The sequence below is a fragment of the Eucyclogobius newberryi genome, unplaced genomic scaffold, assembly GCF_026437365.1.
Source record: "Eucyclogobius newberryi isolate DKJ021-1_F unplaced genomic scaffold, fEucNew1.0.hap1 SCAF_8, whole genome shotgun sequence".
NCBI lineage: Eukaryota > Metazoa > Chordata > Actinopteri > Gobiiformes > Gobiidae > Eucyclogobius > Eucyclogobius newberryi.
In genome coordinates, this window is record NW_027316500.1 from 9316123 (window position 1) to 9335325 (window position 19203).

Sequence of the window (19203 nt, forward strand, 5' to 3'; positions counted from 1 at the left end):
GAATATCATTTTAAAGGTGCACTTTGTAACTTTTCTGGTGGCAGTTACTCCAACTGTTAGATTTTCTATCTATTTTGTCATTCATCATCTGTTTTCCGAGCTTCAGCCTCAGTCCGTCTGTAAAGAAATATAAATACCTGGTATATAATGTCCAAATATAGCTGTGGCCTAAATAAACTAATCTATTTCAAAATAAAAAGGGGCACACATATTGAAAAGTCCGTGTTAACTCAATTGTCTCAGCTTTATTATTGATACACTTATAAAGCATATTGCACAGGAAGTCCTGACCAACCATAACCAGTAACCAGTAACCCAGCCAAAACAGAAATAAAAAATATATTAAAATAAAATATGGAAACCTGCAAATTTGTAAAATCCTTACACTCAGCCACGTTGTTCACTAATCTTCTCCCCTAAGATTTCAATCCATCGAAACCACAAAAGATGATCCGTAAGCTTTAGGCTTTTAGTTGATACTAGGCTTAATATAATCACTCAAAGAATAGGCGTTTTAACAACAGCCTAATCATAGTTAAGGCCATTTAGTCGAGGGGCTTCAAATACAATTCTTACATTTAAACTGTCATCATCGAGCGTCTTCAGGTTCATTCCAACATCGAACTCACAGAGATTTGTTAGTCACATTATCTCTTTTTTCTGCATCATCACCAAAAACGTTAAACGAGAAAAGTACTTTACGAGGACACAAACCTGTAACTTATAAGAATCTGTGGTAGATTGATTGTTCCATTTGATGCTCATTTCTGGGACAAAGTGTTCCAAACCAGTGAATACTTTGTCCCATTGGCAGCATCGCGACAAGATCAAGACAAATTCAAATCATTTTGGGACGCGCGCACTTCAAAACGTAACTCGTGTCTAAAGGTAAGGCTCGTTAATGGCTCCAGTGCAGAAATCAGACGACTGGGATTCAAGATTGTTTTACACTGCTTAAACGCCACATCTCCATGGAGACGAGTAGATAGCGGACTCGTCACTGGAAAAGGTACATAGTGTGCATTTAGTTGACACTGGTAACACTTTAAAATAAGTTTTAATGGTTTTAAACAAAGACAATTACTAGCATTTGTAGATTGTAAGAGTATTAAAAAGCTGCTTAAACTATGTTCAATAACTAAGGGATAAATGCTGGTAATGCCTTGTAAGTTCTACGATACATGTAAGTTCTTGTAAACAAATAAGTGCTTATTGATGCTTTGTAGAAAAAGATTCAGTTGTATCACCTGGACTCTGGTTTTTAATGGAATACACTACATTACTCTGTTTTGTGTCGGCGAAACGAGTCCAGACGACTACAACTGAATCCTTTTCTACAATGGAACATTCCTGGATGAATGAGTTATTACATAGACATGCTTATTAATGCGTTATAAACAGTTTACCTTATTTTAAAGCGATACCTTGACACTCAAAAACGTGTATGACATTCATGGGCTTCAGTTTCCTGCTATAAGAGACATTTTAAACTGGTGATTTTTATGGTAACGGTCCAATTTTGTCCCCGTTCTGAAACCCATGAACACTTGTATGGTGAATGACAGTCAATTTAACAAAACATTTACTTCTAAAAACAAGGTTAGATGTGAGTTTTGCCTGTTTGAATGTAATAACTGCAGCTCGTCATTCGTACAACTGAAATAAGGACTTCCAAGTGCATTTGTACAGAATCGACCTCGGATTGGTAAAATCGTAGTGCGTTTTAACAGCAAAAAGCCCTTATTCACCGTCTGCTCGTTGTAGCCTTGGAAACGTGTTACATTTTTAAGACTGGGCTGAGTTACGAGGTCAAGATTGTCAAAATGATGCATATCGACGATACGCAAAGTTAACCGGCTGTAAAAAGGGACATTTGCATTAGATCACGTTTGGCACTGAACAAACGAGTAACATACACGTGGCTTTAAAACTGGAAAGGCTTTTTTTTCCTCTCCGTTGAGGGGGAAATAAAACATTGTGTACAAATTTAGAATTCAGCACAACTCTTCTTAAAGGGAGGTAGATGGATTTCTTTTTATGGCATTACTTTGCAAAGTAGAGACACCATTTTAGAGTTAAAACGTCTGCTTAACTGAACGCTGGGCGGTACTTTTCACGACACGTCTGGTACCATTTCTCTCATTCACAATAAGTTGGCTTGGTTTGCCCCCAGAGTAACAAACATACAGATATATTAGACAGCTTTATGTGGTTTTACGCCCTCGCCAAACTTAAACGCTCAGCTCTCGAATAAGACCTTTGGCTGGAGTGCGTGTCCTTTTTTCTTCCTGTGCTTACGATTGTAGTCCACGATTATCAAAAGGCTGATTGGATTCTTAACGATGCCGGGCAGAAGAGGGGGAAAGCGGTGAGACGGTTTCTCGCTGCGCAAAAGGATTCGAGACGGCATCCTTCGTCGAGAGAAATGTCTGGACGGAAGAAGTCACTTGTGTTTTCATCTTCGGCCGGCGGTTTGAGGGGTTGAAAACGGTGGAGTAAATCCGCCGCGGCCCCAAAACTCGTCAGAAGCAGTCGCTCTGAGACCGGCTGTGATGGAAAAAGGGGGAAAAGAGTGTCGTTCTGGTTCAGCCGTGGGATGAGAAAATGGGCCTGCTGATGTTACTGTTGGTCGTCATGGCAGCCAGCTCCCACCTGCAGCAGGACAAACAAAGAAGTATTTGAGTGAGTTTGAATGAAGTTATTTGCTGTGAAGGTGATTGGAATACTTTTAACTTTAACATTGTGATTTGTGTTGTGCGCGAGGTACTAAACAAACCACAAAAACACACAACTTTTGTTGAACTGGTTGAACTGTTTTTCAGGCTTTAATGCAACAGGAAGTATTTCAATTAACAAGCTAGATAATGCAAAAGATTGAGATTAGAACAGCACAATATATCAGCACAATATTGATATCACAACACCGACTTACACAATAATCAACATTACAACAAACTAAATATATTCCAATAACACAAATGCCCTTCATCTGATAAACATTTACCATTCCACCATTTTTGCCAAAATAGAGCCTTGATTTAGTCTCTGTTTTGTCTGTTAAGCTTTTACTTTGACAGTTTCACCACCAGACTATAAGTTGCACCGGAGTATAAGTCGCAACAGCCAAAAAATGCATAATAGAGAAGAAAAAACATATATAAGTTGCACTGGAGTATGAAATACTGTTGCAACTGTGAAAATAACAAATAATATCACATATAAGTCGCTCCGGATAAGTATAAGTCGCACCGCGGCCAAAACTATGAAACAAAATACAGTAAATAATATAACTCAAGTGTGAGTGTGTGTGTGATCAATATATATTTATAATTGAAAAAGGACTGATACAATGAATCACAAAAAAGCTATTCTGTCTCTTTTTGACGTAATCTTAATTGTTTTAATTACAGACAATATTTAATTTCAAAAACCACAATTGATACTCTCTTTTTTAAATTTGTGATTAAAAGCAAAAGCAGGAGAATGAAGCAGCACAAATGTCGACAGTGTCACTCTATCAAGGTTTCGGTCCCCTTGGGCTGGGGGACTGGGGCAAAGGGGTAACTGGAGACACAGGAGCAGCGCCTGACAATTCGGTCCAACTCTGACCCACCGAGAGGTCAAAGGTCGAGAGGCAGATTGTTATCACTGGCTTCGGTTTCACGCTCACTCCCTTGCCGTGGCTTTGTTGGGATTCTTTTTTGTTTCGGAGATTGGCACACGGGCTGTGGATGCCAGGAGTGTGGAGGGCGAGGGGAGTTAACCAGCCCGCCGTGACCTCGGCCCTGAAGCCCCTTCAGAGCGGGACAGGCCGGTGAAAACATCAGAAGTGCGGAGCGTGCAAGGTGGCAGTGATGGTGCAGGAGGAATGAGAGGCTGAGAGCGGTAATTAGGATCGAGTTGCAGAGTTTGGAGCTGGAAAGCGGCGTAATTAACCCTTACACGTCACCCAGCGTGTCCGCGCAACACATGCAGCTCACGCCTAGTTTAGGGAGATTAAATGACTTGTTTAAAATGTGGAAGGGCTTTGTGGGTTACATTTTTGGACAGGTCAATTATTACATTTTTAAGTGGAGACTAATCAATACTAAAGCTAGTATCTAAACTAGATACTCAATTGAACAAGTATTGAAACTGAAAATGGGGCAAAATTGGACCTTTACTGAATAGTTTTATATTTGTCTTTATCAGAACTGGTATAGGACCACATGGTAGCATTAAATAAAGAAGCAACAGTTATTGGTAATACTTATTCCGGCCTTAATAAAGTATAAACAAAGACGTTCAGGCTTAGTCGCTATTTAACTAATACTCTAACCCTAACCTTAATTAAGTAGTTACTAAGCCTGAATCATGCTTAATAAACTATTTGCCCATTAGGACTTAAGGCTTCGTTCATACTTTGTTAAGGCAAATTAAAGTGTAATTATTATAAAGTGGTACCCAAGTATTAATACTTTGTGCTGAACATTTGTCTAAGGTTTTTTTTTTTTTTTTTACTTTTGGTATAAAAAATATCAAGTATTGTGCTTTTCCTTTAGTAATAAAATAACAAATCAAGTATAAAATTACAGTGACAACACAATATCCATGTCCTAAAGTGTTAATCATGTTTGTGGCGTCTGATCTGAGGCTTGTATTTGCCATCAGTCACAAACTCTAAATTGGCAGAAGATTGATTAGTAACATTTTATAATCACCATTTAAAAAAATACATTTACAAACCTTTATTTGACCAGGTTAATCCCACTGAGATACTAGTCTAATGGGTAATTAACAGGTTGATTAAAACCCTAACTCTTATGTATTAAGTCTTTATTAAGGCCAATGAGGGTGTAGTTATTATATATTATTATTCTAAACAAAAGCATGACATGTCTTTAGAGGTCGGCTGGTGACGAACCGTCCAATAGAAAAGTCACGCAGTGCAACAGCAGTCAACCTATAGTATTATTGTGAATGGCTTAGTGTTTCCTTTTAATTACACTAATGTGATTGGACTCAGTCTATATTAGCTACATGAAACATTCTACATTTTGCATTTCATTCTCTGTACAATGCATTACCCTGAAGTCAGCTAATGCATTACTGCAGACAAACCCATTCAAAAGGTGACAAAAGAATTAGACACAAATGATGTTATTGGTGTCTCCGTGTGGGAGTTTTGGTGCCATCAGACAAAAGCCGAGTGAAACCTTATTAAAACTGACCAAATGACTTTAATGGGGCTTTGATGACCGCTGCGTTTGTGCGAGTTGTGGGTGCAGAGTCAGAGCAAACGGGTCAAGATGGAGGCACTGACCTGATGTCGTGTGGGAGGCCCGACTGTTCCAGACTGTACTGGATAACAGCTATTTTGCATAACGTCTTCAGATTAGGGCCTGGAAATGAGAGGGAAGAACAATGATTTAAATGAAACAATCGGCGAGGAGCAGTGGGAAATCAACATTGATTCAGCGGCAGATCAGTGAGCGCTGATAAGCCAAAGTCATTATCTGAATGAACACGGAAAAGATATAGTTGAGGGAAAAAAATAATCTATATTTGTGTAAGTAGAGAGTTAAATCATGTTTTGTTTTGATCACATTCTTGACACAAGAGTTTTTTATAAGAGCTTTTTTGTCCTTAAAGCTTTCTATAAGTTATCTGTTCTTTTACTTCTGTACCTACTTGCATTGCAACACCGAAATGTCCCCATTGTGTGGACAAATAAAGGCTTATCTTATCTTAATTTAGATTTTTTGTAGTTTATCATTTTAATTATCTGAATTGTGGTAATACGGTAGTTAAAAATGCTCAAAATATGAAAGTGGTTAGCTAGTGTTTCAAAGTTATTCCAAACATCCTAATCATTTACCACAATAAGTTTATAAGTGCTTTTCACTTTTGTCGCCACACGAGGCTGTTGCTATTGTGATTTTAGGTGTTACAAAATTGAATTGAATTGAATTGAGTTTTTCCATCATGGTAATGCTAACAGCGGTAAAACACTTCATAATTACATGCAGACGGCACACAGCGGACTTATGCTCACAGTGGGGACACGGCCACTTCAAAATAGTGTGATTTGATGCAAACTAAACACTCACTGTCCCCGTTTACCATGTTTGCCGGTGGGATTATTGATTTGCGCAAACGACCGCTCGGATGTCTCATTATAACTTCGTTCTAAATTTAGCGCATCCATGTTTTGCCGCCGCCGTGTTTGTCGTAGGACCATATGTGCGGTGACAAACGGTGCCAGCCCCTGTGTGTCCTGGAGAAACCCCCCCACACGGACCCTCCTGAGCCCAGCGGATTCAGACGGCCCCCGTGCCTCCGGATGTGACTGCATTTGGTCTGTCACATCTAACGACAAGCTCCCGGTGCTTAGAGCAGGCAAACTGGTAATTATTTTGATATATGAGGATTTAAAGAGTCAGATTTGGCTCAATATCAACTTTTTAAATAGATTTTTGTTGTCTTTTTTGCTTTTTGGCTTCTGTCGTCGGGGCTTTAGAGCAACTTGTCAGTACGATAAGATAAACGTTACAACAGCACGGTACAAAAAGAGATGGTATACTTTAAGCAGAATAGAATTAAAATAAAGTAATAAAACGAATTGTGTGCATTATTATGATTTGCCATAGATTCACTTGCATTTCAACATTTATTTTAGCCTGGAAACGGCACACGGATGGATTATAGCCCTATTTTGATGGATTTTTTTTAAACCAGAGTAAATTCCCATTACTTACTGAAGTCTAGTATGTACAAGTCTGAGTGATCCATGAGGTTAAATTCATCTCCCATTCCTTGCTCGGGACAGGGGCTGTGAAGACAAATCAATGCATTTTAAAACAGTTTGCATTAGTGGCAACACAATTTGACAGCTTACAACCGTTCACAGCAGTAAAACTCTTAACGAATCCTGTTTATAGACTTGCTTTTTCTCTTTGAGCGCCGCTTCACCTTTTCACATTTATTAGACAAGTGTATCGTTTCCAGTATTGATTTTAGTTTTTACGCCACTCTCCACGGTAACTTAAACCTCGCACATGATGTATCTTTTCCTCCTCTCGTTCAATCGATCATTCAGCTTGGAGAAATTGCAGAGCAGCCCCAAGTCTATCTGTCAGTAAACCCAAAACAGTGGTGTGAGGCCTCTGCTCCTTATCTTAAAGAGTCATGATTTAAGCCTCAGGAAGCGGGCTGCAGCGGGACGTCCAGGTGGTTTGGGCTGATAGCGCCCCTTGTGAAATCAGCCCACATCTGCTTCCTGCCACGGTTCAAACATACACCTGTAACATACCTGCGCAGAATGAACTAATATAATGTGTGCAATGCAAAGTAATTATATGGAATAGAAGAAAAAAAGTAGAAAGCAAACTTTAAAAATGTCTGTAAAGCTAAATCTGAGCTAGATGTTTGTAAAGATAGTGCGTGAGCTACCGCCACTATGCATGAAAACTATTAAAAGTTCACAAAAAAAACGCTAATGTGTGTAGAATAACTAAACACATTGGAATTTCTTGTTCGCAGGGCTCTCTCTTCATGGTAGAATAAAATTGTCCTATGAATAAGTCTAAGACTTTTTCAGCTCATCCAGTCAAGTAGAACTCAGCTATTTAGACTGAATTCATGTTATGTTATGATAAAAGTATTGCAATATACATCTCCATCGATACGTGTATTGCCAAAAAGTACTGCCACAATCTTGTTAAACCTGATCATGTGTTCAAATGTTAGTCTGCTGAATGAGATCATCCATGATATTTCTCTGAGCTCTACAACAACATCTCGAGCCTCGATCAGCGTTACAAAGCTGATCACGTGTACAAACTATCACATGGTTTCTCGCCTGGCAAAAAAAATGGCTTCTCTCAAACCAAACTTGCTGTGTGTGCATGAGCTTTGGAGAGGCTCAGTGTGATGTCCTGGAAAAGAGTGAATGATGTAATTTGTGAAAGATGATTTTATGCTTTCGGCAGGATTGTTGGGAATAAGGTTACAGAATTTGGAAAAAGGACTGGTTATTATAGGACAATTTTCCTTGAATGTTTTTATGAACTGCAACATCAGACAACAGGTGGAAATTAGTACTTGAGCTACAACATGCATCTCTCCTTAAGGTTAAAGTGTATTCTATGCTGCCCCCATCTCATTAAATAAATATATACTAAAGTCCGTCATGATGTACTGCCAAATCAATATTTTGAGTCCTGCCCTTTAAAAAACTCAAATATGAAGCTGTTGGTCTTGCCTGGGAGATGTATTGAATCTAATATTTGTTCCCTCTGTTTAAACTTTTAAAAAAAACTTATTTTTGTGCACTATATTTTAGGTCTCATATTACTATTTTACAACTTTTTCTGTGGGTGAAAACCCCACAGATTTGTCACAAAAAGTGTTTTGCTGCAAAACTATGTATGACAGTCACATTAAAGACGCTTGTCTAATCCTTTGATGTCAATGTCACTCCAACCATCAATCTCTGTCTCTTACGAGCATCTTCTTCATCGCATATCCCTTTCTCTGCGAGTATGAGGTGTTGTAAGGGTTTTACGTTGCTAATCTTTGCTAAACAAACATTATAATGACTTGGATTGTCCAGGAGAGGAGCGGAGCACGAGCGCACGGGTCCCGAGGGCCCCATCTGTGGAAGTCATTACCCCCCCGCCCCCCAGGAGGTGCCCCATCCAGCTTTTATCAGCCAAGACCATCATCACTGGACTGTCCACTGCCTTTATACTGGCACTGCTTCACTGGCTACGAGACAACAGAGCTCAGTGAAACCTTTTAGTCATGGCTCGTTTCAAAAGAAAACCAACTCATATTTAATTCACATAAAGTATCATTTGCACATTAGAATGTCTTCAGATCTTAAAGTACAGGCAGTAACAGCTGTCAGCGATAGATGCCCTTGCACTCAAGCTAGAACAGCGACAACATAACCGTAAGGAAAACATAATTATTGCAAATTGTAAAGTGGCTGTACATGAAGTTGCACAAAGTTAGTTTTGCCTTAGTGAAGATACATTGGGGTCAAAACTAATTATCTAATCTAATTATGAAGCGTTTTATCATCCAAGTACGTGGAAGTAATGATGTGAGCTGTTAGGATGCTAGTTGTTGTTAGCTTTACTGTTACGAATCATTTTTAAGAAAGTAAAAATCTGGTACAACACTTTTAAGTAATTTAAATTGAATCTTTACACAAGAAAATTAAACCTAAATGTCTATTGTGTTTTTTGAATCTAGCCGTACGTCACATTAATTGACCTTCTCATTCAGAAAGTTTGATTTTTAAAAGCTGGTCACATGTTTAAGGACTGCACTGTAGTTTGGTCTCGGTGTCAATAATAAAAAATAATTGTTGAACTTGTGTGAAGTTTCTTCTCACAATCATGACACTAAAATGTGACATCCTTAACTGTACCTAAAGTCCCTGATGAATGCACTTTGCTCAAGATAGAAATAACAAAGTAGTCATGTACGTCCTATTACCGTATTTTCCGGACTATAATAGAGGGGAAAACATGTATAAGTTACTCTGGAGTATAAGTGGCCAAAACTATGAAAAAAGGTGCGACTTATAGTCCGGAAAATTTGACATTGCATCTATTACACCTGGTCAGATATTTACACGAAGACTTGATGTGGAGACTATGTCAGGGCCAAGCACAGTTTCAATCTACTTAAAGGTTCATTCTTGGAGATCCAGAGACTTCATGTACTGTGTTCAAACATTTCTATTCCATAAAAACAGCAGTAAAGTTATACCATTTTGTCATGAACCAGCTTTGTGCTGGTTCCATGCCGAGCAGATTGTTTTAAGAATGACATTAAACCAGTCTCATCCACATAGAGCTGCACACCCGATTGGGCATATAATTTACTGTGGCTTATGAACAGAAAAGTAATTCAACAAAGACTGGATATCTTACTCCCTTCCACACAAAACCATTAACACAAAACCCCATTCTGCCCTCTCTATCCACAATTGTCTCCGGCTGAGCGCTATCTCTTTACGCCTGCCGTGTAATTCAGCCACTGTAGAAGTTCACGTGGAGAGAGTGCTGCGTTTCGGGAGTCTCTGAACGGTAGAAGCGAGCTGATAAAACCCTGCTTTTAACAAGAGAAACAAGGACGGCTCGCGGAGGGCTTTCTCTTAGCCAAGGCGTGAAATTCGGCAGAACATTAGGCTACAGTAATGCTTTATTGGTCCCCACAAAGAGGAAGAGGGGTTGTAGAAATTGGGGAATGATGGCGTGGGTTTTACGTGGCATCCTGGAGGCAGACTTTTGTTACACGTACGTAAAGCATCGCAGCAGAGTGTGAAAGTGCTCCTCCCCCTAACGGCCCAACGAGGGATGTCGCTCCCCCTTTAAGAAAACAAATGCTGCTTTTTCAAACAACACTCAATACGAAAGAATGATCACCTAACGCTCTCCAGAAACGCACCCGCCCGCTCATTACCGTTCAAAGTTTGCTTCCGAGAAACTTCTGAGAACGGCCAAGTCTTAATAAAGGGCACGGAACAGCAGTGAAGCTCTTCTAATTGTCTTATAATAATATGCACAGTCAGCTTTGGAATGACTCTGGGGGCTTTATATATAGTTGAAAATAAAACGCTAGCCAGTACCTTTTCTGCTCCCTAAACATTAGGACAACAGCTGTAAAATGTGTTATAGTGCGTTTAGAATTTGCATTGGTTCTTTCCTCGTTCTTGAGATTTGAACTGCATCCTTTTTCCTCTCAGTGTCCTATTGAACTCCTCTGATGTTTGTGCCACACAGGAACTCATCCTGCCCTACAACTTCCTGCTGAAAGTCTTATCAGGACGACCAGACGTGCATTAAATAATACAGCAGCTTTCTTTGGTGTTGATGGAAAACACACAATTGCTTGAAGAAGGACATTGCTGTTGAAGAGACAAGAGTATTACTTGAAACTACTTCAATTGAAACTACTACACTTGAAACTACTACACTTGAAACTACTACACTTGAAACTACTACACTTGAAACGACCACTACTACTAGTAGTTACCATTTCCAAGAATTGCACTTTAAATTTCCACCTTTAAAACTTGTACAAATACTGTACAATACTATCATTGCTAACCATTTTGTGATGCCTTTAAATAGTTTTGACCTGATTCAAATCAAGGCTGCACAATTTTGAAAAAACATTTCTGTAAAAGGATTTTGTCCAGAGTGCACATTGTAAACAACTTGAAATATGAATTGATAAATGAGTAAAAGAATAATCCAGATATTAATATATGAAAAGCCTCACAATATTATACACTTGTAGAGAGTATTAAATTGTAAATTTGTAAGTCTAATTTGGAAACTATGTATTGCTATAACCTTGCTAAGGCAAACAACTTAAGAGTTTAATCATTTACTGTTATGAAACGTGGAAAGACATTGTGTTTTGGAATATAGATTATCGCATTAAAGAGTAATAAGAAAGAAGACAAAGTACAGACTGTTAGCTTCCACAAACAAATTCCTACAAATAACCTCAGCGTAGTATTTGTAGTCACATAGTTACTTGGCATATGACTATCTGCTACAAATTTGCCTGATTTGTTATCACTGATGGAGTCCCGCCCCACAGTTTGGGCCTAATCTTTGCCGTCTCAGCTACTGCCTCAGCTATCTGCACCTCCTCCTGGGCAGAGGCTGGAAGGTGGATTAGACCTGCAGCAGCCCAGACCAAAGCTCCATGTCTAAAAACCTCTTCCGTCTCCCGGAGAAATACCCGTCTTCAGATTAGAGCGGGGAGTTGTTCATAAAGAGCACTTCTCCAATTGAAGCCTCGCTGAAGAGACACAGTTGGGCCTCGAGACAGTTTAGAAAGAAATCCCATGTAATTCCTGAGACAAGATAGGAGCCATATTAATAATAAACTGTTGGCCATAAAAATGACAATGTATAGACCTTGGGAACAGCTGTCTGATGTACTGCGATGTGAGGAGCTAAAGGGTTTGTGATATATGGTTCTGCTTATAGTTTAAGTGACTTCCTTTTCTCTCTTCAGTCGATAATGTCAAGGTCAGACACATAAAGGGAGACACAACACATAAAATTGTCAAGATATTATTTCTTTGGTTGTTTGGTTAAAGCTATAAACTTGGCTTCACGTCACGCCTAAAGGATGCGATATGGATTTCCGGGCAGATGTTTGAGGCTAAACTGTGCCAACAATCCTGATTTTAGAAGTGAAAAACAAAGAATAATTGTCTACTTGTGGTGGCTCATGATAAGACCAATGCCAAATTTTGAAGAAAATAAGAAGTCGTTGTGCAGCTGTGTAGGTCGATTGCATATCTTGTGCATTCTAAATATGTATTTCCAGGCACAGGAAACTATAATTTAATGGTTGGTGAGAAGCAGAGTGTGCTGAAGTACAACATAATGAGATAATGCATCGATTGGGGACTAATGGAAAGTTTCCCTGAGATCATACGTGTTAGAAAACTAATTATAATGTAACATAGCCTGTGTAAAAAGTCTCTTGCATCTACAGCCTTCCGCAGTTCACGACACGTTTGCAGTAGTAAATCAGTAGTACTAGTTCAGTGTTGTCATGACACGCGGCACAGCGTCACAAAGCCTCCCTCATGGAGCTGTTTATTTGAGCTGCTGTGCAACACTCGGCCGGTGACACTTCATATACACACACTGTTGGTGGGTTAAGGAGGGTTAAGATGCAGATGAACTACTATCATGAGCTGGTCTTAAAAGAGTAAATCACTGCCTGGTGGCGCTGCTCCGGGTCCTGTCCGCCACGCGCGGGATGCCCCGTATCCTGTGGGGTCACCTGACTGTTTGACAGGTTTTATCTGAGCTGTGCTAACATACACACACAAATACAACAAACACAAGCACACAATTAATAAAGGAAACTTCTGCAGCCTGGCCTTTGACACCAGAGGCCAAAAGACAACATGTGTGGCACCAAAATTTATCGGGTGTTGATAAACATGCTTTCTGCAGAGTTGTGGCAGATTGGGACAGATTACAGCAAATGTCAGTAAAGAAAATGTGTTCATATTATTAACAAGACGACCGGCTTTAACTGCTTTGGAGTCGACTTTAAAGTCAATTGGTGAAATGATAGTAATATCCTTCGTTTCTGTTGTGTGTGCTCTAACATATGCACAGTCAGGTTCACCAGTGATAACAGCACACTTAGGCCAGCTGGACTATCATAACAGCAGCCCTTTAGGAGTTGATAAGCTGCAAAATAACTGATATCAAGGCACCAGCTCCTGACCTGTTGATCCACCAAACAACAGTCACCGGACCCTGCTTTAGGTCTATGGCTCCACGACGCAGATCGAGCAGTGAAATTCCTGACAGATTATTGCGTGAGGTGAGATTTCAGCAGATTAAACAAGACTGGATGTTTTGGCTGCCAGTGGGCTTACACAGCATGTGGTCCTGCTCGGCCTGTACCTTGGGCTTTCTGTAGGCAGACTTACCTGAACACACAAATATAAGAGTTAATGCTTTGTAAACTACAGGAACTCACGGCAATAATCTCAAAAGACAAGACATCCTAACAAATGAAATGCTTTAAGTCAGCGATTCTCAACTCATTTACTTCTACAACTGTATTGCCTGCAAGCAACAGAATACAGAGACTAGGAGCACAGAGTAATAATAATAAGATGAGACGTGATGCATGGTAAAATAAATAACACTGAATAAATGGTTAAAATAGGATCGCTCAACTATTTCGAAATACATAAATAAGGAGAAAACAGGTGTTGAGACATAATGCATGCAGCTAGAGACCAAAATGTTTTTCTCTAAAGCATAATAATGTCTAAAATCACTGCAAAACCCTAGAAAATACTTCCTTAATCCTTCCTTATTTACTTCCCCAGGCCATGCTCCATATCATCAAATGGAAAATGAGTAAAATCTGGCAGGGCAAAGGGGGCTCTGACGTCAGCTCATGACTCATAAAGTCATCGCACCAGAAAACGAACAATGCGTGGCACAAGTTTGGCACCGTGCACCGGAACGACGGGACGAGCACAGACCGCGGGTAATCTCAGCAGTGACAGACGTGCTCCAAATCTGCCCAATTTCATTCAGCCAACAGGCAAGAAGTGAGAGAAATGTTGGACACACGTTTAATGCAAACTAGTTTTGCTCAAAACAGCAGGTTATGTTACCGACTGATTATTACACTGGACAGAAGGTGTTTTCGACACACATCGCATGTCCAGACTGACAAACCCTTTCAACAGTGTTTTTTTACTGATGAAAAAAAATATCCAAAGCTCCACAACTGGCTTTTTGCATCAAACATTTGTAAATGGAATAGAAGATATGGCAAATTATTCAAAATGTATTGCAAATGTAGCAATTTAACATGTGAAAATGCAATTAAATGAGTAATATTACATAAAATATTGACAAAGAATATCTACATTTCTATATATTTCCACTTCTACATGAAAGCATGCTTGTAGTTTTGAAATAAATACAATCTCAGTCATATCCAAGTAGATCACGCTCCATATCCCATTCGGAGCCCTCACAGCGGGCCAATCTGTCCTGTCCTTGTTCCCTTCCTGCCCCTCGTAGGATGCCCTCGTTCACAACCTGAGCCTCGTCCCGATTTAGCACAATCTGAGCGTATCACAAGCTATGACTACAACCAGAATCTACCAACAGCTCCCGGGCAAGACAATTCCTCGACAGACACGATACTATATTGGTCATCGGTGTGTGAATAATCAACAGCAGGAGGCAAGGGTCAGTGTGCTCTTTGTGTTTATCCCAGGCCTGGATAAATGGAGATGATGTCAGGGAGGGCTGAAATGTCAGGGAGGGCATCAGATACAAATTCATATGTATGCACAGAGTCAGAGGATTTACCAGTAATGCACAAAAAGATCTGGAGAAATAAAGGAGGACTTACTGACCCTCCGAACGCCATCAATCACCCTCGCGCCACATTCATAAATCAGAATACAGTTGTCTTATGAATAAGTTGCATTTTCAGATTCAGCCGAAAATGCATAATTCAACAGGTTAAGAGTATAACTTTGCAATAATTAATTTACCCTGTAATTTAAAAGTTTAACGAGGCGCCTCTCTGTACCCAAGTCCCAATATATAGCTGTAACAATATTTTGATTACAGCTCTATCAAAGTATGTTAATCAAATTGGTAATTTATGTGGTTTCAGATCATTTTGTACACCAGGGCAAGTTCAATTTCATACTGAGGGAGACATTTAAAATAAATATTGTCAACTTGCACTGAAACCATTATTTTTGTTTATTCGTCAACATACTATGTCAAGACTTTTAATTAATGCCTTTCCTCTGACCCACTAAAACATTATCCACAAATTACTATCTAGTTACTACTTAGGAAATAGTCCATTCAGAGGACAAACTGGGCACACACTAAATTGGGCAGAGCAGAACAAATATCGGTGTGAAATATTGACCACAATTTTCAATATCAGACCACCCCTATGTCACAGATAACAATAATCCATCCCCAAAAAACAAAACCTACAGACAGCTTTTCCATGCCAACAAAGACAACCAACTATAATCAAGAAGTAGCTCCAGTTCCCAGTCCAGTTCACCAGTTCAAACGATTACACTGGCCAGTCCTCTCTCTCGCCCTGGTTGAAGGCCGGTGCAGGTGGAGTTAGTCATCCACGGGCCGACCTTCGTGGGGCAGTGACCACAGCCCAGTAAATGAGAGTAGCAGAGGGCCGAGGGTATATCAAATTGCTCCGCGTGAGAAGGAATGCTCCCTGAGGTCATAAATCAAGGACGGGCCAGAATTTCGCGCCTCTCTGCAGCCCAGCAAGTCCCTTTAAACCGGTGTAAGTGGAGCTAAGCAGTGGCCTATCCGGCACTATAGGGGTGTGCTGTGGTCATTTCCCTGTTATTTGAAGGACAGCATGTGGTCTGTGTAAAGACGGCAGAGTTCTGTTGTTGTTTAGCCGTTAAAAGAATGACAACAAAAAGCAACATCGGATTTAATTGGATTTTAAGCACTAACGCGGCCGTAATTATTCCCTCTGTAGCATTAATTAGACTGAGGAGCAGACCTTTCTTTTTCATAATAAATCATTGACCTTCTGAAATAACCACGAGCTGCTGCCAATGGTAACGCATCTTAAATTAGGGAATCACAAGAGCTTAGTTTTATTTTTTGTCTAAATTAACAAATGCAGAAGAGAATAATTATGATTGAGAGAACAAGTTGTACAGTTCAGATTGGGTTAGTCATGATATTAACATTTCAAACTTGATTTTAATACTAAACTTAATTTTGAGCCAACAATGATAATTAGATCACTCTTTCTTTACTTTAGATCATTCTAAATATTTTCAGAAAAGATTACATTATATGAAAAAGTAATGATACCGTCATAGAAACAGCCAGATTAAAAAGTACTTTACATAATATACCGGTAGTTTTGGAGCGTAGATTGAACAGAAATTACACCCAGTTGCCTTATCTGATTCTCATGTTTATTTTCAATGATTTTTTTTAAATATATTGTGACCTGAATGCCGGTAATCACGATTATCGACTGACATACCTATTCAAGTTATTCAGTTACAGTAACTACAGAAATTTATGTCTACTGTATTTTCCAGACTATAAGTCGCACCAGCCAAAAAAATGCATAACAGAGAAGAAAAAAACATATACAAGTCACACTGGAGTATGAAATGTGGTTGCAAGTGTGAAAATAACAAATAATATCACATATAAGTCGCTCCGAAGTATAAGTATATAAGTATAAGTCGCACCCGGGCCAAAACTATGAAAAAAGGTGCGATTTATAGTCCGGAAAATACGAATACCAGTTTTCGTATCGATTGGTGTCCGACGAAAGATTAATGGTACAATTTTGTCAGTCTGTCAATGTGAACATATTTTTTATTTAATAATGAAAACGCAGAAACAAACTATAAAACTGAAAAATAATGTGTCAAACAGACTCAAACTGAATCTCATTGGGGAATACAATTAATTATGAAGAAATACAATATGCTCTTTGTGAAAACGCACAGCAAATTCATTCCTTCAGAGCCAAACAATAGAACTGATGTTACCTAGAGAAGTCTGTGTGATGACTGAGAATGAAACTGGCAGTAAATCTTTCAGGAACTTTCCAATGAGGCGCAACAAGACCTGTTTGTGCTCCAATAACAGCGCAATTTATTTTTGCACTAATTCCCGCAGGCAAAAATAAACATCATAAACGTCAACAGAGAGGACCTGCTTTGGATCAACAGGCCGCGGAAGACAACGAGAGGTGAACCATAAATTTGAGCACAATTCACTCGGGCCACTTTTCCAAATGAAAGAAACACAAGCAAAGTGTCCGGCTGTAATTCACTTTGGCCTGTGCAAACACCGGTGCGCCGCACAAAGACACTCGGATGAGATGTTGGGCTTGGTAACTGACCTTGTGTTTGTGAGGTCAAGAGAAAATAAACAAGACCGGGGCAGCAGAGACCGGTCATTACTTTTTAACTGAATAACTGAAATTAAAAGGTGTGTGAGTGGTAGAAGACAAGATAGCGAATAAAGCTGTATTTTAAAATTGTAGGAAAAAATATTGATTCTTAATTGGTGAAACAGTATGGATATTGTGGGTTGGTGTATTTTCATTGTATATTTTTTGTATTTTTCAAACAAAACAAAGCTGTGGCATCATTATATTTTAGTAGCTTATTTAGAGAAAGGAAAAATCTTAATGTAATTAGTTTTTTTTTTGTAAAAATTGCCAGGACAAAATAATTTACAGTTAAACTAAACTAAAAAAAAAAAAAGAAAAATCCCCATTTTTGTGTATTATTTTTTTGGTTTTTGCATTCAAAACAAATAAAAATGTCTTGCAATATTAATTTCCTGCACATATACAATACAGACTTTTACTCATTGCCATTTAATAACAAACAATAGTCCAATTACTTCCTCAAAATTCTGAATTACTGACAGTGGGTTGGCGGTGGAGCTCTCAAGGAAAAACAAAAAACAACGCTCATCATTGACAATTAGAAACTTAGACTGAATTAGAGTGGAAAGAAGAGTAGAAAAGCATGTCACCACCAACAGGAAAAACTGAAGAGCCCTTATTTTCAGCGATAATAAAGTCCATGTTGTTGGGGGCTTTGGGACGTTTGCTTGGTTTTCTTGTGTATGGGCGAAGTCTTGGTGGTTCCTGTCTGTAAGAGGCTTAGGAGCGCTGGTGTAAATAAGCAAAGTTCAGTGCTGTTCAGACCTACATGGACAAGAACCACAACTTCTACTGATGTCCTGATGGATCGATCCGCTTTTACAGTAACGGGAAACAAAAGCTCGGGTCAGAAGCGTTATTCTTTGGTTTGAAAAATGTGTGATTATCTGAATTAGTTTCAATGAGTTTTCTAAAATCTGATAATTTTTTGTGCATAGATTCGTTTTAACATTTTAACAAGCAGGTTAAATAAACACAGATTGCGTTTTCAAAGTGTTCTCTGCATTTATATCTAATGTTAATTTGAATTGGTGCGGGGGTTTTTCTTGAAAAAAAAAAAAAGCCCTGCCCGGTCCATTTAAACAGGATGTGGGTGATATTGTGGCGTTTAATTTCTTCCTGTGCATTGGCCGGTCACCTCCATCATCCCAACGAGCCCAGTGACACCCCTGTTTAAAGGCCCTATCTGCCCCACACAGGAAATCATGACTCCTAAAATCCATCCTGCTCTAATCCTGGTGAGAACCATAGAAATACACAAAGGTTTTCAAAGTTAAGTACACATTTAACGTTGTGCTTTTTATTTTCTTATACAGAAGCTTTTCCTCTGGCTCTTACAGTATTAAGTGATTGTGCCACTTCAAGGAACACGTTCTCTTTTTATCAGTGTAAGGCATGTGAAGAAAATAGGCTTTACCTCGTCATAACTTTCACAGCACTTTACAACTTCGTCAAACAGATGTTGTAGGTAAAATATTGGAGGTAACACCACTTTGGGCTAAGTTATACAATAATAGGCAGGGTTCACAATAAACTGAATATCAGACACAAACATACACATTCTTGAATTTAGACACATCTGCGCGGAAAGCAATGTTTTAATAATAGGTGCTTCAAATTTAAGACCAACCGCATTTTTATCTAATTTAAGATGAGGTCGACATTCAGTCATGTCTAATTATCAGTGAT

At 39.1% G+C, this 19203-nt stretch overlaps 1 protein-coding gene across 1 annotated transcript in view; it reads right to left on the reverse strand.

The window, feature by feature from the left end:
• Positions 1-219: 219 nt before the first annotated feature.
• The window catches only part of klhdc3 (kelch domain containing 3), a 34060-nt gene continuing 15076 nt past the window's right edge, over positions 220-19203 (reverse strand). Inside the window, exons 9-11 of the mRNA XM_072436993.1 lie at positions 6738-6811; positions 5303-5381; positions 220-2652 (exon numbers count right to left, since the gene is read on the reverse strand). Of these exons, the coding sequence (XP_072293094.1) occupies positions 2586-2652; positions 5303-5381; positions 6738-6811 (220 nt within the window). The 3' untranslated portion in view covers positions 220-2585. The remainder of the gene's footprint in view (positions 2653-5302; positions 5382-6737; positions 6812-19203) is intronic.